This window comes from Chinchilla lanigera, unplaced genomic scaffold, assembly GCF_000276665.1.
Source record: "Chinchilla lanigera isolate Chin_1 unplaced genomic scaffold, ChiLan1.0 scaffold00017, whole genome shotgun sequence".
In the NCBI taxonomy this organism is placed as follows: Eukaryota; Metazoa; Chordata; class Mammalia; order Rodentia; family Chinchillidae; genus Chinchilla; species Chinchilla lanigera.
In genome coordinates, this window is record NW_004955418.1 from 17,012,954 (window position 1) to 17,040,182 (window position 27,229).

General features: G+C 36.1%; 1 protein-coding gene across 2 annotated transcripts in view; it reads left to right on the forward strand.

The window, feature by feature from the left end:
* Ttc37 (tetratricopeptide repeat domain 37) overlaps positions 1-27,229 on the forward strand; it is a 79,080-nt gene that overhangs the window by 23,554 nt on the left and 28,297 nt on the right. For both annotated transcript variants that reach the window (XM_005382246.2, XM_005382248.2), the window contains exons 13-34: positions 466-605; positions 1,496-1,582; positions 1,664-1,767; positions 2,370-2,496; positions 3,143-3,322; positions 3,671-3,795; positions 5,254-5,507; positions 6,619-6,721; positions 8,854-9,030; positions 10,207-10,351; positions 10,520-10,598; positions 10,689-10,750; positions 10,867-10,923; positions 12,339-12,407; positions 13,537-13,611; positions 15,518-15,659; positions 16,928-17,021; positions 19,482-19,559; positions 21,622-21,746; positions 22,727-22,850; positions 24,432-24,653; positions 25,622-25,694. In XM_005382246.2, coding sequence (XP_005382303.1) covers positions 466-605; positions 1,496-1,582; positions 1,664-1,767; positions 2,370-2,496; positions 3,143-3,322; positions 3,671-3,795; positions 5,254-5,507; positions 6,619-6,721; positions 8,854-9,030; positions 10,207-10,351; positions 10,520-10,598; positions 10,689-10,750; positions 10,867-10,923; positions 12,339-12,407; positions 13,537-13,611; positions 15,518-15,659; positions 16,928-17,021; positions 19,482-19,559; positions 21,622-21,746; positions 22,727-22,850; positions 24,432-24,653; positions 25,622-25,694 — 2,642 coding nt within the window. The remainder of the gene's footprint in view (positions 1-465; positions 606-1,495; positions 1,583-1,663; positions 1,768-2,369; positions 2,497-3,142; positions 3,323-3,670; positions 3,796-5,253; positions 5,508-6,618; positions 6,722-8,853; positions 9,031-10,206; positions 10,352-10,519; positions 10,599-10,688; positions 10,751-10,866; positions 10,924-12,338; positions 12,408-13,536; positions 13,612-15,517; positions 15,660-16,927; positions 17,022-19,481; positions 19,560-21,621; positions 21,747-22,726; positions 22,851-24,431; positions 24,654-25,621; positions 25,695-27,229) is intronic.

Sequence of the window (27,229 nt, forward strand, 5' to 3'; positions counted from 1 at the left end):
ATTCTTCATTTCTCTGATAGAGATAAAGGAAGTCTTAGGCATCTTGGAGCTTATTTGAATGTGATACAAGGTAGTTCTCTGCTCTGGATCCAGCTTGTTGCTCCTGTAACTGAAATATGTTTACCCAGGCCCATTGTAATTCAACTGCTTTTCCCTTCCAGTATCCTTAATTTGCTGTGTCACAAATAGTTTTGCTGACAGCTAACCTTTATTAGGCCGCAGATATAGATAATCATTGCTGTGTTTCAGGATCTTCAGTTTCGTTCTGTCAATGTGAAGTAGATTTTAGATTCACATGTTTGGCTTTAAAATTAGGTCTTAAATTCAGAAGAATTTGAATTATCTTTCAAGTGTATTGTTTTAGAAATTTATACTTACTGTGTCTACTGTTTATTTATTTTTTGATCCTTAAAAATAAAAAAAGTGAAGTGATTATCTCTACTCAGATGTCCTTAATTTTGTCAGCTCTGAAGAACATAGATAATCCTGGTGTGCCTGGTGGCAGTCTTCAGCAGAAGAATCTTTGTCTTTGTTTGAAAGCAGAGGCTCTGATTAAACTCTCAGACTGTGCATCTTCAGAAGAAGCAATTCGTGCTCTTGATCAGGTAGTCTTTTCATCAGGTTTTTCCTTTTATTAGTTTCCATCTGAGCAGGTAAAAACCATCTCTCTTCACCACATATTTACTTAGACTGTGAGTTAGGAGTCTGAGTCCACCGTATCTGCTCCTGGATTACTCATTCTTGTACTTGGAAACTCTGTTTGTTTGACCTCTTATGTGCTCTTTGCATGAACCAGTTTCTTTTTGTAGTTTTTTTTCCCTTTAGTTTTAGTCTTATTCTCTTGTCTTCTTTTTGTCCTCGTGGGTTATTACTTCTTGAGTACTATCAGGGATTCCAAATGCTTTCCTCCTTAAATGTTTTACAGATTAATGATAGTGTTAATTGAGGATGTAATAGCTTCATGGTAGAGAATGTTGTTTCTTTCATTCAAAGAAAGACTGATTTTTGAGGAAACTGACTTTTTTTTTGGTTCAAACTATTTGAAATTAGTGAAAAAAAAGAAAACCAGAGCAGGCAAATTGTTAATTATAACAACATTGTGCCTAAAAGAATTTTGTGAAATAAAGACTATTTTTTTGTGTAACATTTATATTATATCCCTTAATGTTTTGCAAGGTTTTGGGTTTTTTATATTTTAAAGGCCTGTTTGAAATATATGCATTTTGCATTTCATAATCATAATTTCATATTTCTTTAAAATTGTAGTGGTTGTTAGCATACTTGAAGAACTAGTATCTCATTTTCTATTTGCCTTTCTCCAATAATATGTTTTGTGTGATAATTTTTAGAGATCTTTTCAATAATTTTCTTACAAAAAAAATGAAAAGTTTCTTAAAGAACTAGAAGAGTCCAGGTTTGAAGCAGAAAATGTGCAAAGTGAACACAGAACATCTCATCCTGCTACACCATAGAAGCACTTACGATTATTTTCTAGGTTTCAGATGCAAATAATGTCCCAGGACTTTTGGTTCTCAAAAGCTTGGCCTATCTGAACAAAGGCTCCTTAGATGAAGCTACAAAGGTTAGTTTTTTTTAAAACTTAAAGTAAGCGTTTTTTTAACAGTTAACGATCAATTTTAATTGACAAGTATCTACTTTATAGATTATGGAAGATCTACTCCTGTCTCACCCCAACCTAGCTGAAGCTCATGCGCTCGAGGCCTTGATTCATTTTACCAAAAAGGATTATCTACAAGCAGAAAAGTGGTAAGGCTATGTAGGTTGCTCATAAATCGGGTCACATCTGAGTTTATTGTATTGCTCAAAAATTTAGCATGAACTTGATGAACTGGCCTTGATGAAGATCAAGTTTTATATAAATTTGGTCTTTCAAGCCTTTTTAAATCAGTGTTTTGGGCTGGGGATATAGCTCAGTGGCATAAGCACCTGCTTGGCAAGCTTGAGGTCATTAGTTCGATTCCCAGTACCAAAAGAGAAAAACAAATGTGTTTTAAGAAAGGTATCTCACTTGTACAACAGTTAACTATAAAAAATTCACTGAAGGATCTAGAATGGAATTAGCTGATCATAGTGTTCAGTAAGTAGATGTAATGTTTGGCGTATGCCTTGAACAGTTAGCACATGGTCATGCTGAATGGCTGCTGCTTTTTTAAACTCTTTTTAAAAAACAAACCATTTTCTTCTCAGTATAGTCTAAATCCTAAAGTAATGACTTACTTCTGATTTGGTGTCCTTGAGTTGCTCAAAGTTTGATAGTTCCAACTAGGAGTCTGCTATATTTTGGTTATATTTATAAATATTTTGCATTTTATTTTAATTCTCCTTTTTATTCCGCTTTGGTGACTTAGTTTCCAGAGAGCAATTGAAAAAGACACTGAAGTTGCTGAGTATCATTACCAGCTTGCGTTAACATACTGGTTCATGGGCGAGGACACAAGAAAGGATAAAACAAAGGCTCTCACCCATTTTCTGAAGGTAAAACAGACGCTGCTGTTCAATTCTTAGGTGAAGTAGATTCATTATAAAATCATGAATAGTAATCACATAAACTCGATATTTAAAACCACTCTTTACTGAACTCTTTTTGCATATCGTTTCTCACAACGTTTTATAAAAATGTTATTTGGGTTTTCAAGGAGAAAATTAAACTGTAAAAGTACAAGAAATATTTTTCCAGAAATTTGTATTGCAGAAAATGCACATTATCTCTGAAAAACAATATTGTTTGTAGGTTATTTTGCTATAGTTTTTTTTTCCACTATAATTTTACAGGTATATAAATCTAGATGTTTTACCTCTTGCCTTTTTTGAAGTTTAACATTTTAAAATCTTCTTATCTTGACTTGTAAGAACAGACTTACTTACCCATGACTCAATTTCACAATTCTTTTACCAAAGAAGTCATAGTTTACACTGCAGTGCACTTTCTGTAAACAGTTAACAGCCAGCCTTCATGGCTGTTTTAAATTTTACATTAAAGGAAATTTTGACATTTTTGTATATTTAATAAAATTTCTTTTTCTCCCCCTTAATCTGTGTACTATATTTCTTTTTTGGTGTGTTTCAAAAGACACTCATCCAAAAGAACTTTTATTTTCTGTTGTTAATATTTATTTTAAAGGCTGCAAGACTGGATACATACATGGGCAAAGTTTTCTGCTATTTAGGTCATTATTACAGAGATGTAGCAGGAGATAAAAACAGAGCCCGTGGATGCTACAGAAAAGCTTTTGAATTAGATGACACTGATACTGAATCTGGAGCTGCAGCAGTTGACCTAAGTGTGGAGCTTGAAGATACGGTATGCCTAATAACCATTTGACTTTTTGGTCTTTCTTTTTTATCCCCAAGTATATAACTAGAAATACTTTTATACAGATACATATTCTTGAAAGTTATCATTAGTTCTTATATTTCTTCGTACCTGTAATACAGATGTTTTTACCACTAGGTATAAATAGGTTAATTTTTTTTCATTGGCAGATATTAAATGACTCATCACTCATTGAAACTGGTTTGCTATATGCCAAACCAGTTTAAAACTAGTTTTAAGAAAATAGGAAGTGAGGAACGAGAATGTCTGTTCACTTTGTATTGATGACGTATTGTTTTATGGTATTCAGTATCTCTAATACTGATTTTTCACTAGGAAACTGCCTTAGCTATCCTAACTACAGTAACTCAGAAGGCAAGCGCTGGAACGGCAAAATGGGCCTGGCTTAGACGAGGACTGTACTACCTGAAGGCTGGTCAGCATTCCCAAGCAGTGGCTGAGTAAGGCACCTGATTATGTTTATATCTACATACTGTCATGGTTCTTTAAAGTAGATTTCACTTAGGCAGAATTTTTTTTTTTGGTACGGGGACTCGAACTCAGGATCTCACACTTGCCAGGCAGGCACTGTGCCGCTGAAGTAAATGCCTGACCCTCAGATTTCACTTATATTCAAATAACCTTAAAGTTGCTTCTTACCCGGTTATATTTTGAGGGAAGAAATAGCAAGAGTTTTTATGGTTGCTTAGTACTGATTATAAGGTGGAATCAAAAATATATCAAAAAATATGTCCTATTGTTAAGGAGATAGCCAGTCTAGTGAAATCAAGTCTTACTACTATCACACATACAGTAGGTTGGTGCTCACCAGAAATTTCAGGAATGATAAAACACTGAAGTAAAAATTGTTCTTGTCCTTCCATACACATTCGTTGTTTTTGGCAAGGGAGACATGTGGCTTCTTGGACATTTGGAGCAGCTTAGACATGATTAATTTTAGCCATTTTGTGTGAACTGTATGTCAGGGTAAATAAAATAGAATTGAATCAAGGTAAAGTCACTTCTGATTTATGCTAATTTCTTGGCATTTTGGAATATTTCGTAAAAATGGAATAGGATCAGAAATTTAAATCATGCCTCTTATTCCTGTGTTTCAGTGTGATATTTCCATGTAGCAGAAAGATTAATAGTGGGGTTTATGGACTGTTGAGGCAAACTGAGATGTCCATCTATTCTGGTAAGGTAGAAAATCAGAGTTCTTCCAGATAATCAACAAAAAGAAATTCTGGTCAGCAGTTTTCCAAAAATGTTTTTTGTTCTTATTTATTCTGAAATTTTAATAAAACATCTTAGTATTAAAATTCAGTGAAGATACCACCATGTATTACAGCAACCATTGATATTTTCCTACTAATCTGTCCATAACTCTCTAATGTTTGTATTGTTCCTATGCTATTTCGTAAATGGATGTATGTTTATTATTATGTGTTTCCTACAACAACCATTGAGAATAGTCAATGATTATTCAATTGGTCACTCGTGTATAGCTCTATTTACTTTTTTTAGAAACCACTTTGAAGATACCAAAGTATAGTACAACAGCCGTTGATAATCTCCTACCACTTTTGTCTGTAACTCACTATTATTTGTCTATTTGTTTTCCTGAGAAACTATCTTGTAGATAACAATATGTAAAACAACTATTGATAATCTCCTACCACTTTGTAATTCAGTAAGCCCCCCTATTGCTATGTTATCCTTCTTTTACTCTTTAAAATAAAAAAAATAATAAAAAATAAAATTCAGGCTGCTGAAGGAACAAGTATACCAGCTTTAAGTAGCACTTTTATAAGTATAAGAAGTCATAGATACAAATGCGGAATTATTTCATATTTTCTTTTCAGGTGTGAACATGGTTCTATTATTTTTAGTTCCCTTATTGTTTCTTAAAATTCTAGTTTACAGGCAGCATTAAGGGCAGACCCAAAGGATTTCAATTGCTGGGAGTCCTTAGGAGAGGCATACTTAAGCAGAGGTGGCTACACAACAGCCTTGAAGTCCTTCACAAAAGCCAGTGAGCTGAACCCAGAATCCACATACAGTGTGTTTAAGGTTGCAGCAATACAGCAAATCCTAGGCAAGTATAAGGAGGCCATAGCTCAATACCAGCTGATCATTAAAAAGAAAGAAGATTACGTGCCTGCTTTCAAAGGTAATTCTTTTTAGTAGCTTCAATGACTTTATGATTCTGAAATATAACATCTTGGGTAAAATTCATATATAAATCTATTAAACAAGTTGAAAACAACTTTTTTTTTGAAAACAACTTATTTAGTCAACAGCAAGCATCTGATACAATCTGCTTACTGTATAGGTTGCACATATTTGGATGTAAAAAGATCAACTTTTATTTCCTAACAGTTTATAAATAGTAACATGATAGATTCACTTTTAGATAAGTGTCACAGTAACTATTTGGGCTTAAAAAAGGATCTCTAAAACAAGTTTATCTGTTCTCATATTTTGATAATTAATTCAGTATAGCCCTTGAATACTTTAATACCTTTTAATTATTTTGTAAGTTATAAAAACTCATTTAAAATATTTTTTAAACTTTAGAGGCAACTTGTTTTGTAATTCTCAGTTAATTTCAGTTCCTTCATAGATACCTATTTTTTATCAAATTATTTTTGGACATAAAGGGAAAAACACAAGTATGTATATATAATCTAAATTTTTTATGAAAATATCTTGACATCTTAAAAAAAGCCTGAAGATGATCTATATTTCTGCCTCCATTTCCTTCTCCTTTTTAAATACACAGTTGAGGTTGGTTTTGAGTAACACATAATGAGAACTAGCTCTTTCTTGCTCTGTTTTGCTTTTAATTTTGTAAAGCCTTCCCTCAAAAGGAGTACTCAGATTTATAAAATGCTTACTAGGCACGTTAGGAAATCAGTTTCATTTAATTCTTACAGTTTAGTTTGTATACCAATTTTAATATAAAAGATTAAATCATGTTTCCCAGTCATATGATTAAGAGTAACATTTAGATTATAGCCCGATTTTCAAAGCTGAAGAGGTAAGTAACCTTCTCAAAGCCAAGGAAATTCTTAGCGTTTATAGGTCATTTTTAGTGCATGCTTATTCCAACAAAACCCTGATGTTGCAATTCCTTACTAAATGTATTCAAGATCATTTTATAAAATAGCATAACATTTGTTGACTAGAAAGTGACTTTAAAAGAACAGCAGTATGTTTGTTTGAAGTTTAAGTGTTTATTTTCTATATTTTAATGAAGCTACAAATTTATCTGATTTTAGGTTTGGGCGAATGCCATCTTATGATGGCAAAAGCAGCTTTAGTTGATTATCTTGATGGGAAAGCTGTAGACTACATAGAAAAAGCACTGGAATATTTTACTTGGTTAGTATTATTGTTATTATTTATTATGTATAGCCAAATTTAGAAAATAACTCTCTGTTTATTCTGTGAGTTATTCAGAATATCAAGTATAATAGTCACAGGCTAACCAATTAGTTCTGTAACATACACTGTGTTAATTCTGCACTTGTCAAAAAGATGCAATTTCTTGTGCTCTTTGCAGTGCCTGGCTCGCTGAACCTAGTAAAAATAGGAAAGAAGAAGTAATCTGTTAGGCAACCGCTCCAGCACCATGTACAGGGATGATGAAAAAATATAGTGAATGTTTAAATTAAAAATATTTATTATGGTAAAACACATTGAGATCAGTCCCCTCAAAATGTTCCCTCCTTAATCTTGGACACACTTTTCTCATCGCTTTTGGGAGTGTCTGTGTGGGATCTCATCAAAAACATGGCGAACGTTTGGCCGAGTGCCATCCATTGGAAAGGTGGGCTTGTCAAAATATTATGGTGTGTCCTTATTCACTGGGTCTGGCACGGTGTAACTTCTGGCTCTTCCCCAAAGTCAAAACGATCACAAAAAGTAAACGTTTTGAATTGATTTGTGACATTGAGGTGGCCATGCCACGGCAATTAAAAACACTTATGGAAGAGGACTTCCAGAACTGCTTCAGAAAGTGGCAGAGAAGGATGAGGTATGTGTGTTTGAAGCGAGGGAGAGTACTTGAGGGAAATTAATAGCAATGTGTCCTTTACTGTAGTAATTTTTAAAAAAAATTTAATACACATTGCATTAAATAAAATAAAAAGGGCTAGAGGTATAGCTCAGTGCAGAGGTCCTGTTTTTAATCCTCAGTGCTGTCCCACCATGTGTATGTGTATGTGTATGTATCTGTACATTTATTTGTAAATATACACGTATGTGTCTTCTCAAAGAGGAAGTTCTTGTGAAGCAGCGTACTTTGTTTAAACTGGTATTAAAGAGTAAATGTGAACCTTTGAATGAGAATATCTTAGCTACAAACACTGCCTTCCCGAACCCAAAAATTTTTATTCTGGATAACATATAGCATTTACAACCAATTAGGTATAATGTAGAATATAGCGTGCTCAGAAATTATAATCTTCAAATTGTAGATAAGGGTGATAGAATTATTTTACTTTAGAACTGTTTTGTTTATTGAACTTGGACAGATTTTTGACTGTTACCTTCTTGTTTTGTTTTGTTTTCTACTTTCATGCTGTCAGAAACTTTGAAACTTAGAAACTTTGCTAAGATATTTAAAGGAATTTGAAATAGTGTTGTCCTTCTTTCATGGTGGATTTTTGGTCATGACTGCAATAATTAATATTTCTTAGGAAAAGCTTGGAAACTGGTTTTTGACTGGACTCCTTGAGTAGAAAAGGCTATGAAAAATGTTAAAATCTGCTTGTCCGTCTGCCTGTGACACAGCAGTTTGTGATAAATGATTGTAGAGGCTTAGCTTGTATGAAATTGCTGTTTTACTTATAAAAGCTTGAGAAAAAGGAAGTATGTAACTCTGATTTTTCTTATTCTACAAACAAAATGTCCTCTATCTGTACAATTAATATTTGCACTCACTTTTTGAGCTTGTCTATGCAGTATGTCCTTACTTGGTCCTGTGAATGTGGGTCTTTACATGTTTACATTTTTATTTCTGGTCTCAGACTGAAAGTCCCTTGGCCCACCCTATATATTTGATAATTATTTTATTTGAGGGAAAGTCTAAAAGCAAAAACCTGCACTTACAATAGTCAGCTATAAACTAGGTACTTCACTGCCTGGTTGGTTGCTTAAGCATAGAGCATCAAAAGTCAATCGATCCTGGAAAAGTTTTTGATTATTTGATTTCTGTTATTTTTAACAAAAATAGTGAAGAGTACTAAAAAATTGCAAAATTTCTAGAACATAGAATAAACCTTGCCTCTTGCCCACCCTTCTTTTTTTTCCCTTATCTTTCTATTAGAGAGGTGATAGGATATAATTCAGTAGGAGGAGGTTAGTAAAGCATTTATTGAACTTAATTAAGGAGGGAAGCTTAGTCAGGATTGCATGAACAATTTTTGTTTTAATTTTTGGTAATAATAAGAGAGATAAACTGCCATGCTTTTGGGACTGATTTTTAAGAATCACACTATTTGTTCTTGCAGGGCTCTACAGCATCGAGCTGATGCATCTTGCCTTTGGAAGCTGGCTGGGGATGCTTGCACCAGTCTCTATGCTGTTTCTCCATCAAAAGTGAATGTTAATGTTTTAGGTGTCCTTCTAGGTCAGAAAGAAGGGAAACAAGTGTTAAAGAAAAATGAGCTGCTCCATCTTGGAGGAAGGTAATTTACAAGTGCCTGGATCACTGGGCCTTCTCAATGCAATTCTGAGGAACAAATTTTCTACACTGCCACCATTCTGGAACGTGGTATTCTGCAGCTTTCTCCTCAAAGCAAAGTCTATCACTTTTGCAGATTTGAAGCTGCAAAGGGTGGAGACTTAGTGCTTTTGGTGATGCCCTCAGGCCATCTTTTCTATTCTCCCGCCTTCTCAGCAATGGAGATCTCCTCAGCTCTATCTTTGCAGTCCATAGCTTTACTGGAGCTTCCCTTCTGGCCAAACTCAACATATTAAATCATCCTGCAGGGCTCTTCGCTCTTGATTCTCAACATAAATCTGGGTAAAAGCCCCCAACGATAGCCATGCCACTGCCTCAACATTAGACTGCCTTAAAATTTCTTTTGCCAGATTAATTAGTCTACCGCCTTTAATCACAGTCTCAGGGAGTCTCTGGACATGAGCAAAATGCAGACAAACTTTCTGCCAAGTCATAGTACACATCATCTGGAGTCTAGCACCCACAGCAGTCCTTTCCAGCAGAAATCTCCCAAGCCTGGTCTTTATAAGCAGGATTTCTATCAGCCTTCTGGTCTTTGTGGTCTTCTGAGCTTTGACCAGAATCTCCCATACAGAACAGCCTAAGGTATTCCAGCTCTACTCTTTCAGGTGACATCTCCAAACCTTTCCAAACTCTTCCCACAAGGCGTTCCCAAAGGCTCTTAAACCACATGCTTGGGTACAGTCACAGCAATGACCCCACTCTCTGGTACCAAATTCTGTCTTAGTTACTTCTCTCAGTGCTGAGACAAAATACCTGACACCCAGAATTAAGAAAGGAAAGATTTATTTAGCTCACAGTGTGTGGAGGTTTCAGTCCATCCTTGGCTGGCTGCAAGACAGGCGGCACGTGGTGGAGGGCAACAGTTTATGGTGGTAGAAAACAGCAAAAGCAGCAAGAGCAAAGAGGGAGGAGCAGCAGCAAGCAGTCTCTTTCCCTCCGTTATTTTGTATGCAGGCTACCCATCCCACGGCGGGTGTAGCACTCACACCCATAACCCCAGCATTGGACCATGGATCAAAAAACAAATTCTAGAAACCCACCCCATGACTGCATGAGGCTTTGCGGGGACATCTGGACACAAACCCTAACAATAACATTCGTTTTTCTTTTTCCTTAGGTGTTACGGTCGTGCACTAAAATTGATGTCTACATCCAATACCTGGTGTGACCTTGGGATTAATTATTATCGCCAAGCACAGCATTTAGCAGAAACAGGCAGCAACACGAGTGATCTCAAAGAGCTTTTGGAGAAATCTTTGCACGTATGGTTTTGAGAAAGTTTTTATAAACTTAAAAAAAAAAATCAAGTGCCTCTTTTGAAAGATTTTTAAGATAAATTTGACAGTGTTTTTACATAAACTCATATTTACTTTGATATCAATGCTGACATTGCAAGAAATAAAAATTAATCTCATTTAATTTTCTTTCAGTGTCTGAAAAAGGCAGTGAGACTGGATAGCAAGAATCACTTATACTGGAATGCTCTTGGGGTGGTTGCGTGTTACAGTGGTGAGTGCTGAGCAAAGTGTACCGTAATGTTTTTAGAAGATTATTGTTTTCAGGTAACGAGGTACAATTACTTCAAATTCTGTCTTCCAGGCATTGGAAATTATGCCCTTGCTCAGCACTGTTTCATCAGATCGATCCAGTCCGAACAGATTGTGAGTGCCTGTGTGTCTGCATATGAAAAAGAACTTCAGTGTTCAGTGTTACTGATTTTCTGAGTCTTCCAAATATATAAAAGGACTAATTGTTAAAAATATATGTTATTTTCTAGAATGCTGTTGCATGGACCAACTTGGGAGTGTTATACCTTGCAAGTGAACACATTGAGGTAAACATAGTGTCAGTTTTGTCATATTAAAGATAAGCCACATTTTCTATATATGATCGTTTTGTAATAGCTCAGCTTTTTGTGGAGAAAAATTTGGATATTGTTAGCTACCCAGTATACTATCAAATATGTTAGTTAACTGATCATATTCGATTGAGTATGTTAAGCAGTGAATACGTAAGGTTTATTTTTCCTTCTATGACACTACAGGAAATTCTGGTATTATATGTCTAAGGTTTTTAGAGATTAAAAAACAATTCTGCTGTGAATTATAGGATGTTTTTCTCTTTTCACCTGTAAGAGAAATCCTTTCTAGAGTGTGTTGGGGAGGGTGTGGGTGGCACACAAGGGAGGTAAAGGAGATGACTGTTATCTAGCAGCTGAAATTTAACTTCTACCTGCATGATTCAGGTTTTGGCTTTAGTGAATATTAACCCCTTTACATACTAAAATATATTTTGTGATAGTTGAGCAATTATACATTAGAGAATTGGAACTTAAATAACTGGGAACATGTTTAGAGGTCAGGCTGGGAAGTTTTCACAGAACTGCAGACAGTGTGTTGTGTTTGAGCCAATATACTGAATCTCATCCTTTTAAAAAAGCTTCCATATTACTCCTAGGAATACGTACATTAAATCACTCACTGCAGATAAGACTAGTGTTTAAAGATTATAGACAGATGGAAAGACAGTATTAACTGGGATTTTAAGATATGTGACACAGTGGTAGACCATGTACTTGTCTGGCACTAAGACCCTGGGTTTCATATGCAGTGCCACAAAAAAATAAATCAACATGGTTTTTTAAAAACTTTAAATCAAGCAACATCTTAGGTAATACAGCACAAATGTAAACTTACTGTCGCGTGGCAAAGTTGTTGCTCTTGAGCTTATTTTTTCATAGGACAAATAAGTTTCTCTCCTGCCATGCAAGAGATAATTGTCAAACATTATAAAGCTGTCTGTAACACCACGTGCAAGTGACTTGTCCAGATGAGCCGTCTTCACAGTTTCTTGACTGCCTAGTGCAGAGCTGTGTTGTTGGCCGCCCCCTCTCAAACTTTGTTAGTTGTGAGTTCTCATCCTTTCAGCTAAGCTCAGAGGAGAAGGAAATAGATACAGCTTTACGGAATCGTTTCCTCGGAGTATGTAGCTAGCAAGCATAGGTATGATTGTCAGAAGTTGTGCAGGTTATGAGACAAGCACCTGTATTGTTTTTGTCCTGGGACCAGAATTCCTCCTCTCTGGAGAAATCTGCATTAACCATTGCTAGCTGTGCTCAAACAGTAACGTTTTAGGTTCCTGTGTATCTGTGATGATACGCTTGACTTGTCTTATTCTCTTTATGTTCTGCTTTTCAGGTACTGTTTATAAAGTTACTTAATGTGATATTTTCTTGCCTTTCTTTTCTAGCAAGCTCATGAAGCTTTCAAAATGGCTCAGTCCCTTGATCCATCTTACTTAATGTGTTGGATTGGACAAGTAAGATATGTCACAGTTATTAATAAACATAAGTAACCTCATCATATAAATAACAGCAATAACAGTAATGATGACAGGTAGCATCTGAGGACTTGTTATGTGCCAGTCATGTGCTGTTTGTATGCATTACGGTATTCCAGTGAATACTGGAATCCTCAGGCCTTTGAGATGCGGCTGTGGGTGTATTCTTAAAGATGTAGAACTGTAGCTCAGAGCTCCTACGTAATATACTCAAGGTGACACAGGTTGTAATGAAGAACCTTTGGATACCATGAGTTATTGTACCTAAAAAATGCAGAACTCTTTAACTCACATTTATAAAATAGACACATTTACAAAGATCATTTTGATTATTGTTTTCTTATTTTCTGAAAATCTTCATATTTGATTTGGCACATTTGAGTATTTTTTTTCCTTCTCCAAGTTCAGATTTTGTATTGCCAAATAAGAAGCAAGACAGGTGTTAGTCTGAGTCTGTGACTGACTGATTATTTTACCTTAACGTATCACTTCTCTGGATTTTAATTTTCTCACCTGAAAAAGCAGGTGCTTTGCTTGAGTGTCCTTTGGTGTCATACTTACTTGAGAAATTGTGATGAATGAGTAAGCAATTGATTGTTTTGGTTTACTGAATAATGGGAACATCACCCATCTCAGAAAATCATTAGTCCAGGACTTTCTTATTTCAGTCTAATTCTAGTTAATTGGTGGAACAAGCTGAGGTAGAAAGGCAAACTCCTGTCCTACTAAGTGTGGTAGCTGCTGGGAGCAGTGTCATTACTATGCTAACCTCTGTGCTGGCCTCTGAACTCTGGAAAGCCAAGAATTTGCATTTCTGCTGCTGCAGATTATGATGGTGAAACTGGCTGGTCCAGGGACTGCCCTGAGTAGTCCTGTTCTAGTCAGTAGATCTTAGGTATTTGTCAGTATATACTTTTACTTTGCAAATATTTTTGTTATTAAAAATAATTTTTTTTCAGAAGGTAACTGATAGGTTTAATTAAAATGGTAATAATAGACTTAAGTTTGGTTTTAAGCACAGCTAATAAACCTTTGATTTTTCTAAATCAATTTATTATCGCCATTATCATTTTCTCTTAAGCATTAAGTCCCCATTTTCCTTTCATAGGCTCTTATTGCAGAGACAGTCGGAAGTTATGACACCATGGATCTCTTCAGGCACACTACAGAGCTCAACATGCATGTAAGGATTGGAACATTCTTCGTGAGGATTCGTTAGTAAAGTACTGTCCTTATTGAAAAATGAATAGATAGTGGTAGAGGCTGTTAATGGCTGTAGTTGTTTCTATTTATTCTTTCTTGGAAACGATAAATTTTTTCATTAAAGATCTAGTTTTCATCTTTTTTAAATTAAACTTATTGGTACATTTCAGGTATACATAATGATCACATTCGTTATAGGGAATTTGTACCTGTACATTTATAACTTGATTCATTTTTGTTGTTGTTTTTGTTTTTTCCGGTACTGGGAATCAAACTCATGACCTAGCGCTTGCCAGGCATGTGCTGTGCCGCTGAGCTAAATCCCCAGCCCCTTGATTCATTTTTTCCCATTTCTCTACCTTCCCTTCAACCCCTCTTTCCCTCCTTGTTTACAAAAGCTTTGTTTCTACTTCTTCCTTCTTTTCTCATCATTTTTTTCTTTTCCCTTCTTTTTCCTCTCCCCCTTTCTAGTTCCCCTTCCCATTTGAACATTTTCTTCTTATTTTGCAATGCCTTTTATACATTTTGTTTCTTATTTACACTTTGTTTCTCACACCAGAGAAATAATGTGGTATTTACACACTTGTGTCTGATTTATTTCACTTAAGAGAATGGCCTCAAGGTCCATCCATTTAGCTAGAAATGTCTCAAGCTTATCCTTCTTTATGGCAGAGTAGTACTCCATTGTATAGGAAAACCTACATCTTCTTTATCCATGCATCAGTTGATGGGTATTTGGGTTGTTTCCATAACTCAGCTATTACAAACTATGCTGCTATAAACATGGGTGCACATATATGGCTGTGGTATGATACTTTTAATTTTGGGGGGAAGATACCAAGAAGGGGAATAGCAAGGTTGAATGGAACTTCTAGTCCTAGTCTTGTGAGGAATCTGCACACTGATTTCTACAGTGCTTGCACTAGTCTGTGCTCCCGCCAACAGTGGAGAAGGGTTCCTTTCTCCCCACAGCCCCTCCAGCATTTGTTATTGGTTGATTTCTTGATGATAGCCATTCTTTCTGGAGTGAGATGGAATCTCAGTGTTGTTTTAATTTGCATTTCTCAAATGACCAGTGACATTAAGCATTTTTTCCTATATGTATTTGCCATTTCTACTTGTTTATTGAGAAGTATCTATTTCAGATGCCCATTTTTGGATTGGGTCTTTAAATTTGGGGGGGGTCTTATGTTTTGAGTTTTTTATATATTCTAGAGGGTAGTCCTTTGTCTGAGCAACAACTGGAAAAAATTTTTTTCCCTCTTTTGCTGGTTTCTCTTGCTGGGCAAAAAATTTTTTTCTCTCTTTTGCTGGTTTCTCTTGCTGGGCAAAAGCTTTTTAATAAGATGAGATCCCAGATTCTTTGTGATAGTTCCTGTGCAATCAGAGTTTTGTTCATAAGGTTTTTACCTACAGCTATATCTTCAAGAGGTCTACCTATTCTATCTTAGGGTTCAATAGCTGGTGAAGAATGACAATGAAATTTAATAAATGTAGTAGCAGTTGAGTAGAAGAGAAACTAAGGTACCAAGGGAAAAAGGAGATAGGGACTAGAACTGGTTGACATATTGGACTATTTATGAAAATGTTCTAGAATTCATTGGTCTAGAATTCTTATTTGACTTCTGGGAAAGGTGCCACGAAGGGACAAAGCAATGCATTGGCAAGGCTGTGTTTTTGCTCCTTGTCCTCTTTGACTCTTTTACTTAGATGTGGGGCAAGTGAGTCATGTGTGCTCTTAGCTGGGCTTCTTCATGGTGACTTTACATTTAAAGACACTTAATAGTTGACGTAAACCTAAGGGGTGGTATTTATTGTGTTGAAGTGTGCTGTTTTATTTCTTGGTTTTTACTGGTGTACACTGATTAACTTTGGCTTTTTTGTAGACCGAGGGAGCCATAGGTTATGCATATTGGGTGTGCACAACGTTGCAAGATAAAAGCAACAGAGAAACGGAGCTGTACCAGTACAACATCCTGCAGATGAACGCGATCCCAGCAGCACAGGTTGTTCTGTGCAAATATGTGGGTAAGGTGCCTTTTACGTAATGGCAAGATTTTTGAATAACTATTGAAATCACTTTAAAAACTTAAAATTAATTCCTTCCAAGTTAAAATTGGTATTCTTTAACACATGACTTTAGTCTGTAAACACTTGCGGAGAAGAAAGTAATTAGTTTACAAGCATGGAATTTTGAGATATTTCCATATTATGCCAAAATGAGTAACTCTGTTAAATACCTAGAGCTAAGGAAATGTTTCTCTTACCAAATGAATAACTTCTGTGAAGGATTTACATGAAGAGCTAAAGTTTTAGTTTTCAGCAAAATTTAGGTAGCTGAAAAAATAAATACATCATTTTATAACAAATATGCATAGCTGGGTTTTTAAACTGTATTGTCGTTCCGTGTCAACTCTATGTGGTTGACTGGAAAAATATACATACATATGAAAAGTTGAAGGAAAAAAGAGAAAAGGTGATGAGAGAGAGAATGCAGACCATTTGTCTGTCCTGCTGATAGAGCATCCTGGCATGTGAAGACAGGGATCTTCAGATCCTCCTGCTGACCCAAGGTTTGTGACTCTTCTTGTATCGTGACCATTGGGATTTCTCAAGAATAACTTTGACTATGTGATTTTCACCATACACTTTGGTGTTAGAACCTAACATCACATGACATATGATTCCATTGTATTTTATTACACAGTTGAGGGGTTCAGAAGCTTGCTCCTCAATACTACTTTCAAGTAGACTAGATTAGATGTAGATTTCTCTTTCTCCAGTGTGTGTTATCTTTTGACAGAAAAATTTCAGAATGCTGCATTGGAAATCCCCATATTGTCTTTTGTTTCTAGTGTATAATACTGAATTATTTTTTCTTAAAGAGAGATACACAGACTGGAACAAGCCACTAAGAGAAATTATTGATAAGTTTAATCCCAGGAAGGCTTAAGCAGCTAGCCAAAAAACTGAATTTTCCTACAAATATGACTAATTTTAACAAGAATTCCAACTTCAAATGTATTATACTTTAGGGATAAAAGGTTTTAAGCTCCAAATCATAACTGGAAACCATATATAACTATTAAATATTATTCAGTAATTAAAATGAACTATAACATGATTACCAGTACATTCATGATAAAAATAGACCATTTTTCTTAAAATGTCAGTGCCCTCAGTAGTTTTTAAGATACTGGTTTTTAAGATAATTTTCAAAAAGTGAAAATTAAAAGTAATATTTTTGTGACCACATCAGTGTGCACATATAAAATAAAGGTACTCTGGATTTGCAGAAAGAATTCAGAATTATGCTCCAGCTTTCACAATGTTGGGTTACTTGAATGAACATCTGCAACTGAAAAAGCAAGCAGCAGATGCGTACCAAAGGTGAGCCACGTTTAATTAAAATGAGGATTTAAATGTAGTCTCATGCTCTTCAAGAAAGCACTAAAGGTTCTGACTCCTTTCCTGATCTTCACTGTATATCACTAGTGTGTTTTACAGTGTGTAGTAATCCCACACTTTCAGCTATTTTTTGGTTTCTGTTGCTGTGAGAGAGTGCTTTTTTCAGACAGGAAATGATGTTATGATGTATTTGCTTGAATCTTTGTCATATCTACTATATATTTATTCACTTCAATAAATATTTCTTATGCTACCGTGTGCTAGACAGTTTCTTTGGCCCTGGTAATCTAGCAGTGAATTAAACAGAAACCTATTTCTCCTGAGCTCATGTTCTGGTGATGCGAGATACTCCCCAAGCTAAAAAACATCTGTGATAATTGCTAGCAAAGGATTAAAGGAGGGTACAGGGCCAGAGAACACAGGGATGGGTTTAACAGGCACGGGCTTACTGCAGAGGAATGAAAGCCACAAGCCATTGAGTCATCCGGGCAGAAGGAGCAGGAAGAGGCGGCACTCCCAAACAGAAGTGGCTTGGGCTACTGAAGACACCTGAGCTAGGGTGGGAGGAGTGCTAGGGTGGGAGGAGTGCTAGGGTGGGAGGAGTGCTAGGGTGGGAGGAGCAGCCTGCAGAGTGGTAGGGAAGGGAGCCCACTTAAAGTTTTATTCTCTGCAAATTAATAGGTAAATGAGGAAAGAACTGTTGATCTCATGGTGAAAAGTTAAAAGACCTGATGCCTCACCTGTAAGGCACTTCATTGCCTCAAATCCAAGTAAATATTTAGAAGGAGCCTCGTCAACTGTACTTCCAAGTCTCCCATATGCTTTGCCCTATGCTTGTATGACTGTCTGTGTAGTTCAGAGGAGTAGTCACTAGGTGGTAGTGGAGGCTGTGTGATCAAGATGTTACTTTGGGGGGTGGTTATGACGCATGGTTTATGAAAAGCCATGTTTTGTTTCCTTCAGTGTTAATAAGCTTACCAATACATAAGCTGTAAATATGGTAAAATGCAAGTGAGCAAGATCTTTGAACAAAGAAAACTAGGCAGTTTTAGAGAGTTTGCTACCTTTTTGTACAGACTTTGGTTATTGCAGATACCGTGAATCTAATAGTGGCTGTACCTTATACATCAAACGGCAACTCCACAGCCTGTTAGGTGTGCGTTATTCTGTTTTGAATGACCATGGTTGCTGATTTCTGTCTCAGACACATATTTGAGACTTAAAACTATGAATTAGGCCTAAACTTAACCAGAAGTAAAACTTTTAGTTTTGTGGTACTGTGATAGGGCCTTGTGCATGCTAGGCAAGTGCTTTATCACTGAGCTACATCATCAGCCATTTTTGTTAGTTTTGAGACAGTCTTTCTAAGTTGCCCAGGCTGGCTTCAAGTGCGCAGCCTTCCTGCCTTAGCCTCCCGTGTCGCTGGGATAACAGGCACGCACCACCATGCCCGGGCAGAAGTAAAGTTTTGAATCTCTATAATACTTATAGGTTTCTCTTCTCTTCTCTTCTCTTCTCTTCTCTTCTCTTCTCTTCTCTTCTCTTCTCTTCTCTTCTCTTCTCTTCTCTTCTCTTTTCTCTCTCTTCTCTTCTTTTCTCTCTCTCTTTTTTTTTTTTTTTTGGTTTATTTTTTGAGACAGGATCTCACTGTGTAGTTCAGGCTGGCTTTGAACCCACTGTGATCCTTCTGCCTCAGCCTCCTGAGTGCTGGGATTACAGACGTAATCCTGAGTGCCAGATTACAGCTCGGCAGGCTTTTCTAACAATTTTTTCATGTAATATCAAGGGATAAAAAGGCTTTCTTAGATATTCCTCTTGGGAAAATCTTTAAACAGAAAAGAAAAAACAAAGACCGTATTAAATGTCCAGTTCTTTTTGGTTGTTTAAAGACATTTACCTGCTTACCCATAAAAAACTGAACGTGAGAAGGAAACACATGCTATCAGGTGTTGGTATATGTATTCTACTCCTCGAGGGACTTTTGATGACCATTGCCTTCCCTGAATTCACAGCCCGTTAGTTTTTCTGGATTATAGGCAAGGGCATATTCAGGCACTCAATTTCCTGCTTTCTGAACTCAAGCTATAGCACACAAATATGTTTAGGAGGTCATCTGTAAACTCAAATACATCAAAATTAATGCCATGGCACAGTCATTTCCCATATTTAGATGAAAAATTTTAGAACATTTAGAACTCAAATGTGATAAATTATTTCACATAAGAGCAAAGAGGTTATTCAAGTTATTCAGGTTATCTTCCTGAAATCTAAAATCTATATTTAAGTGTTTTTAAGGCATATGAATAGGCTGTTATAACTAGCATTAAAGAATTAGTAAAGTTAAATGAAGAAAGCAGAAATCTGTGGATTCAGCTAAAGAGGGAAGAGGGAAACAACGCTCTTGCACATAGATAATTTAAAATACCTTGTCCTTTTCTTAAGGGCAATTTTGTTGTTACAGACTGCAGAAGATCAAGATACTTACAATGTTACCATAAGAAACTATGGCAGATTGTTATGGTAAGTGTATTTTTTTCCTAGAAATCCTGTGATTCTATAGGATTTTTCTGGGAAAGCTGTGGAACTGGTGAGGTGATGACCGGCATTGGAAGAGTAGACCTGTAGGATACGTTATTCCCGCAATATCATCCTCTGTTAATACTTTCCTACACCTATAATGATACCAGGGTGTGTTGATACTTTCCCATACCTACAGCACTATGTAATGGCAGCGTGTCTTGTAGGTAGAATTAGGACTCATGGTTTGTGGCCCAGACAAGATAACATTTGGAAGAGAGGTAATTGCTTTTTCTAATAGTGGAAACCTAGTTAACTGGAAGAGCAATTAGGTTTCTTCTGATTTGCTTATTCTAATAAACTGAGGATGAATGTTGGGCTCTAAGAACTCCTTTGAAACAGTACACAAACATTTGAGGGGATAGAGAGGGAGGTATACATCTTTCCTTGGATTCTTACGGACTTCTGCCTCCAAAAGCATAAAATTAAAAAAAAGCAGGGGGGATTAAAGCCAGTAGTTTTAGAAGATACAACTAAGGTCAGAGAACAGTAATATTATATTAGGGAAAGAAGGATTTTGACTCAAGTTAAGGAGGCATTCCTCAAACTTCCTGCTGCCCCAGATTGAGTGGCCCACTTTGAAGCACATTAAAACTATAGTTCACTGATTTAAGATTAGTGTCTGCATCTTTTAAGGAGCTACAATAATAGACATGTGGTAGCTAGTTCTGTTACAACGTTTATAACTGAATCATGTACTTACAACAGGAAAATTTTACTGTTCTGACCTCTCCTTGTAATTCTTTTCAACTGTTGAATTTAAGAGTTGGTGGTGTTCTGTTAGTTCCAAGACTTGTTAAAGCAGAGGATAGATACTGTAAGAAATTGGGTAGGGTAAAATACGTTTTTTTTAGCGTTGATATTTAATGTAAGAATTTCAGAAGAAAAATTACTACCTCCCATTGAAAGCAAGTTATCTGTTTTCTAACTTGTTTTTATTACATGAAATATATTGGACATGCAGCGTGAGAAGAGAGAATAAATTAATGAATAGTTATTAGTCAGTAGTATTCTTAAAATTCTGTCAGTTTGCTTCAGGGTTTTTTTTTTTTTTTTTTTCACAAAGGAAAAGTTATGGGTAAAGTTGAAGCCATATTCTGCTCTTCCATAGTTCCATTTCTTCCCCCACAAAAGTAAGCAATTTAAGGTAGTCCTGTTTCCTTTATCAAAGCATCAAAATTTGATTTTATAAATTTATTTACCTTTGTAAAACTATTAAAAGCATGTTGTGTTTTTTAGCTCCTACTTATGTCCTTCAAAATTAAAAAGCCTGTATAAAAGATTCCCAGTAACACATTAAAAAAAATTTCAGTTATCTAATGAATACCAGAAATAAGAATCTCAGCAATGCAGTATTTCTATTCAGATGACGGCAGCTGAACTTAATTTCTCTTTATTTTTCAATAAGCAAAATTTCATTATTCTGCTGTTATTAGTGTCAGATATTACAATTTACATTTTCTCCCTATTAAACACAAAAAAGATACATAGTTTTGTCTGTGTATATTTTGCAAATGTGTAAGCCCTTCAGTATGCAGATAAATAGCTTACACAAAAGCCAGGTTTGATTCTAAGCAGTTTATCACCTTTAAGGTTGTAAAAGATGCTAGAATTGCACTCAGAATAATATTTAATGTGTGAAGTTTAAAAGTAGAAGTTTTGTAGAAATGTCAACTTAAAGTTATTCTTAACCACTTGGGTTTTAAGTTAAAGTTTGTTTAAAAAAACAGCGTAATTTAAAAAAAAATCAGTCACTTTCACATGTCATTTGAAAGAAGCAAAATGTGAAGTTAAAATCCTCGGTGCATCCTGTTCATGGCGTGCCTTCTATTTTGTCTTTTCTACATTGTTAACACCAGTAGATTACAGTTTACTGAAATGCCACCATAGAAAAGGAAGTGCAGATAAAGTTATTAAAAGAATCTTTGTGTTATGTCTCTATATCTTGATTATATAAACCAAAAGTATTCATGACATTGAAAGTAAGTCGTATTTTGTTTCTTAGTTCCATTGGAGAATATGATAAAGCCATCCAGGCTTTTAAGTCAACACCCCTTGAAGAGTTAGAAGACATCATAGGTTTCGCGTTGGCTTTATTTATGAAGGGGCAATATACAGAGAGCAGCAAAGGTAGGTATATTGCTTGAAGTTAAGGACACGACTTTTCCAGAGTTGAGCAGCACTTTATGATGAGCTCCATCCAAAAAGATGTAATACTGAGACGGAGTGAGGGTTATAGTACTTATTCAGATGTGAGTAGGAGCCAGGAACCATGCTAGATACTTTTTTTGTGTTACTTCATTTACTACATTATGATGATAAATAGCTCTTAGAGTCTTTACAGAGTTATAGGCCGGGCGTGGTGGCGCACGCCTGTAATCCCAGAACTTGGGAGACTGAGGCAGGAGGATTGTTGTGAGTTCAAGACTAGCCTGGGCTACAAAGTGAGGTCAAGGCCAGCCTGAACTGCACAGGGAGACCCTGTCTCAAAAAAGACAAAACAGAGTTATATAGCCGAGTATTTATTATAGAGATGAGGAAACCGAGGCCTCAGCTCACTTATGACAGCTGCATGAGTTAGCATTTGAAAGCTGGTGCTTACAAGTCTGTGCTGCTTAAGTCAAACTTGCTAATAAATAAAGATCTCAGAAATCATTGGTGAGAGAACATTTTTTTTCAAAAATGTGAACCGAGTAGACTTTTAAATACATAGTATATAGGCCCTGCCCGTGTGTGTGCGCAGATCACTGAAGTATCATCAGCTTGACAGAGTCACCGGCCTGGGAGATGGGGTGATATCTCAGTGCGGGCAAGCCTCCACTTCTGTCTAACCTGGCTCTTAAAGAAAGTGATGCAGACCTCCATGTAGATTCTGGAGGCTGAAGTGGGGATTGGTATACAGTAATCCTAATGATACCCCAGAGTCACCTTGGAATAGTAAACCAAGGTAGATGGTTTTAAATTTTGCATTGTGTCTTCTTAGACAACAAGGGAACAAGAATAAGATAAAAGTTTAGTTATATCTTTTTGAAAAATAAGATTAGGATAGTAAAAATTCCATTTCATGATTCATAATTGCTTTTATATTTTTTTCCATTGTGCTCTAATAGCCTATGAGAGAGCCTTGTCTATTGTTGAATCAGAGCAGGACAAAGCCCATATCTTAACAGCTCTGGCAATAGCAGAATATAAACAAGGAAAAATGGATGTAGCCAAGTCACTGCTATTCAAATGGTATGTATATTGACCTCAACACTTAACAAGACTAGACTCTTACAATTGAGTTAAGCAAGATGAAATGAAGTCTTAAGTTTTTAGGAACTTCAGGGTGAACAAAAGGGACTTGGATTTTCCTGGTTCTGAATTGACAGTCACAGATGGAGCTAGAGTTCGCAGTTTATTTCTTAGCCTTGGACCCGTCCAGCCCTTCAAAATTGTCCTTTGTACAGTATATGTATTTTTAAGAGTGATTGATCACTTGGTCTTTTCACTAAGCTTTTAATAAAACCAGTTGTAACTGGCTTATTGTTTTGCCTTTTGGATTCCCAAAGAAATTATTTTTTTCCTCTCCTTCTTTTTCAAGTTAACCTGATAAAAAAGTTCATGTAAAGGTGAATCTTTAAAAAAATTATACCAATAGAACTTGTATTTGTATACTTACGTTTATTAACTTGTTATTGTAAAGAGTTATTATGGATACTGTAAGTTAGCTATTTACTCCAGAGTTGCTTATGAAAATTCATGATTTTGTACCTGTTTGTCAAAATTCAGTGCAAAACCTTAATTTTTCCCTTTTAAAGAATAGTTCAAACATTTATTAATGGGTATATGATATTTTGTAATGTTATAAATATTTCTGTTGTTCATTAAATTTATAGAGAGATGAAGATGCTTCATTTAAATTACTTTTTTTTTTTAAGATAGGATCTTGCTGTGCAGTTCAGGCTGGCCTTAAGTTCACTATGTAGCCTAGGCTAATCTTGAACTCACAGTGATCCTCCTGTCTCAGCCTCCCAAGTGCTGGGATTACCGGTATGGCACTCCTGGCTAGCCTCTTCATTTAAATTAACAAGGGCTCCTAAATGTTATTGGCTTTCCCTTCTAAGGCAGAATCAGGTTTCACACTTAAAAGAGGGAGAAGATGCTAATTGTTTTTTGTTTTGTTTTGTTTTGTTTTGTTTTTTTGGTTGGTTGGTTTTTTCTTCTGGTACCAGGAATCGAACTCACGACCTTGCGCTTGCCAGGCAGGCTCTTTGCTGCTGAGCTAAATCTCCAGCCCCAGATGCTAATTGTTTACATGCAGATTTTCCTTAAATTATAAAGTATTCACTTGGAGCACAGTGGATATAGATACAACTTGTGTTTATTATATAAAATGCTGGTTTCAATGCCATAGGGCAAATAGGGCAACGCTATATCAGAATGATAAAAATCAGCTCTTTTGTCAGATTTTGAAATTTTTTTATTACGCATACTTTCTAGGATTTTACTGAGACTGAATATTTTATCAAAACTGTTCTAATCATTTATCTGCAACTGAGACCCAGAGAGGCTGATTTGTATTTGTTTCTAAAATGTGAACATATGACCAGAAAAAAAACGTGAGCTGTTGTTGCTGATGAAAGACCACTGGCACTTTGCCTCAATCAGAGAAATTGGTGCCTCTAAAAGCCTAGAAATTTGTTTTTTTATATCTTAAAGTTGGCTTAGTTTAGTGAATCTTTAAATAGCTTTTTGTATTAAATATCTTGTAATAATTATAGACAAAGACTACTGTACAGATGGCCAACAGGCAATTAAAAAATACATTTGCAGCTCTATCTTAAAGGAGCCAACCACCGAAAGCCTCCAAACGCTCTGTGCCCTAGGGTTGGCAATGCAGGACGCTACGCTGTCAAAAGCAGCCCTTAATGAGCTGCTGAAGCGCATCAAACACAAAGACAGTGACTATCCGCGGAGCCTCCTGACTGCGGCCATCTACGCATTGCAAGGCCGCTGTGTGGCTGTGCAGAGACAAGCGTCGAAAGCTGTTCACAGGTAAACTCTGCCAGCTATACTGCGTGCGGCTGTGTGTGGCATTTGGACCTCATTAAGGCTATAAAAGGAGGCAAGCGTATATTTTGGAAACCAATCTTTGGTGTTACGAAATTGTACCTGAGACCTGGCAACTGACTTGACTTGTTATGTTCCTTATAAAGATTTTTTTTTTTTTTTTGGGGTTTTCTCCGGTACCAAGAACCGAACTCACGACCTTGCGCTTGCCAGGCAGGCGCTTTTGCTGCTGAGCTAAATCCCCAGCCCCCTTATAAAGATGTTTAAAAAAATATTGAGTTGATTAATTTGGCCCTTACTCAGTTTGGGTGAAGGCCCCAAATTATTTGGATATAAAAGCCATAATTCCTAAATTTGTAATATTGCACACAGATACGCAACAGGTTGGTGGCTTTAGAAATTTTTGGCCACTTAAATATTTATTACTGTTTTCAAAATTTGGAAAATAGAAAACTGTCATTAGCTGCAGTGGTTATTTTCAGCATGTTATGTATGTAGTTTCTTTCTGTGCCACATTTTTATTAAAAATCCTTACTGATTAGTAATATTTTTAAAAACTCAAATTATCTTAATGTGAAAGTTATTCCTCATGATGCCATTTCTATTAAAGTATATCCTCCTGTTATACAATAGTATTTATTCTATTGTTTTTAATCTCTTTTTGTTTTCTTTAAACACAACATACATTTCCTTACCTTTTCTTGCTTGTCTCAGGGTTTTGTAATCATTGTATTACTGATTTTTTCTATTTTGTGTTTTCATAAGAACTATTAGTGTATATAGAAGATATAAGTCATGTTTTCTGAAATTTAAGAAACTTTCAAGCGTAGAGAAGTAATGTGAATTTTTCGTAGGTGTTAAAAGATTTTAAACTTAAAGAAATGTTGGCTGGTTGTACTTTCTGTCATTAAATTTGCTCCCCTCTAAACTGCTGCTTTTAATGATCTCTGTAGTAACCCAGCTGACCCGGCACTTTGGGCTTTGTTATCCCGAGTTGTTGCTCAGTACTCTCAGCGAAATGCAAAGGTGAGTTATGCTTTAAATTTTGACAAAAAGATGGAAGTGATTTGTGATACAATAAATATAATTTTCAAGTATAGTATTATTTTTCTGAAAGATAATACAGTGAAGGGAGTTTTGACCACCAGATTTTCCATTATTCGTCCAAGTACTAGACTGAATTTCCTCTATGTGCTGACTGGTGTAGTGTTCTGGATGTAGTGGGAGATACAGAGAAGTAGGAGGACCTTTTTGGTCTTTTTGAGACAGGGTGTCGCTTTGGAGTTCAGGCCGGCCTTGAGCTCTCTTTGTAGCCCAGGCTCATCTGGAACTCGCAACGATCCTCCTGCCTCAGCCTCCTGAGTGCTGGGGTTATAGGCATGTACCGTCATGCCCGGCTGGAGGAGTTTTTCAAATGTATTAATGCCTGTGTGATCATGTTTGAAACATAACAAGCCTCAGCTATTGTGTTTTTAAATTGTTAAAGATAATATTATGGAAACGCATCTTAGAGATATGACATTAAGAACTAGAACATGGCTAATGTCCAAAATATAAATATGAAGTCATTTATGTTCTCTGCAAGATTATAATACTGCATTTTAGTTCGTAGTAGCCAGATATTTTCACATATGCAATAACTTCTGTGATTAACATGGCCTTTCATAGATCATGTGACTAGTTGGTAAGCATAATGATGATAGCTAGTATGTTTTGAATACGTCATGTTTAGTAATCCCAGTATCTGAAGTGTTTGTGGCCCAGTGTCTGTTCCCACTGGTTTTCACTTATGGTGGCTTTGTTTGTTATCCTGACTGTGTATTTGAAAATTTTAGTAGGAATAATTGGAGGCCTAGGATTAAGGTACCTTTCTTTAGAAAGAATTTGTAGTTGCTTCTGTCATGTGCTTGGCAGATTTTCCAATTCAGAGCTTCAGGTTTCTGGCTTAACCAGGCTACTATGCACCTGAGTTACCAGGTCATTTGAGACCAGACTTGAGACCAGCTCTTCTAACTTCTACAAGTTAGAAGATAATTCTGATTTCTCCTGAACCTGAGAGAAGACGCCCTGGGAGTCTTAGCCTGTTTTGATGTTTCCTGCAAACTCTCCTCCTTGTGTGGGCCATGGACTGTTACTTTTGTCTCCTAACCCATGAGGCCCTTCAAGAAGAAAATTAAAATCTGTCAGGATCTACAGATGGCAGAAGTGGCTTTTCTTGATCACTTTTATCTCTAGATTCTAGTTTTCCCTTTCAGTTTTGGGCTAAGTTTTTAATAACTTATGAGTTATTCAGTGCTTTCAAGAGTATGTTTTTAAGATATACTTCTCAAACTTTAATCTGCAATTGAAGTGGTCTAGTAATCCCGGTTAAAATGCATATTCTAATTCAGCAGGTATTCTCCATTTCTAACTTCTGTCTTCCAAGGGTACACTGTTGCTTTTAATATAGAGGCAACAATTTGAGTAGCAAAGTTTCTTTTTTTTTTGGTCCTTTTGAGATAGGATCTCGCTATGCGGTTCAGGCTGGCCTTGAACTCACTTTGGTTTTTTTTTTTTTTTTT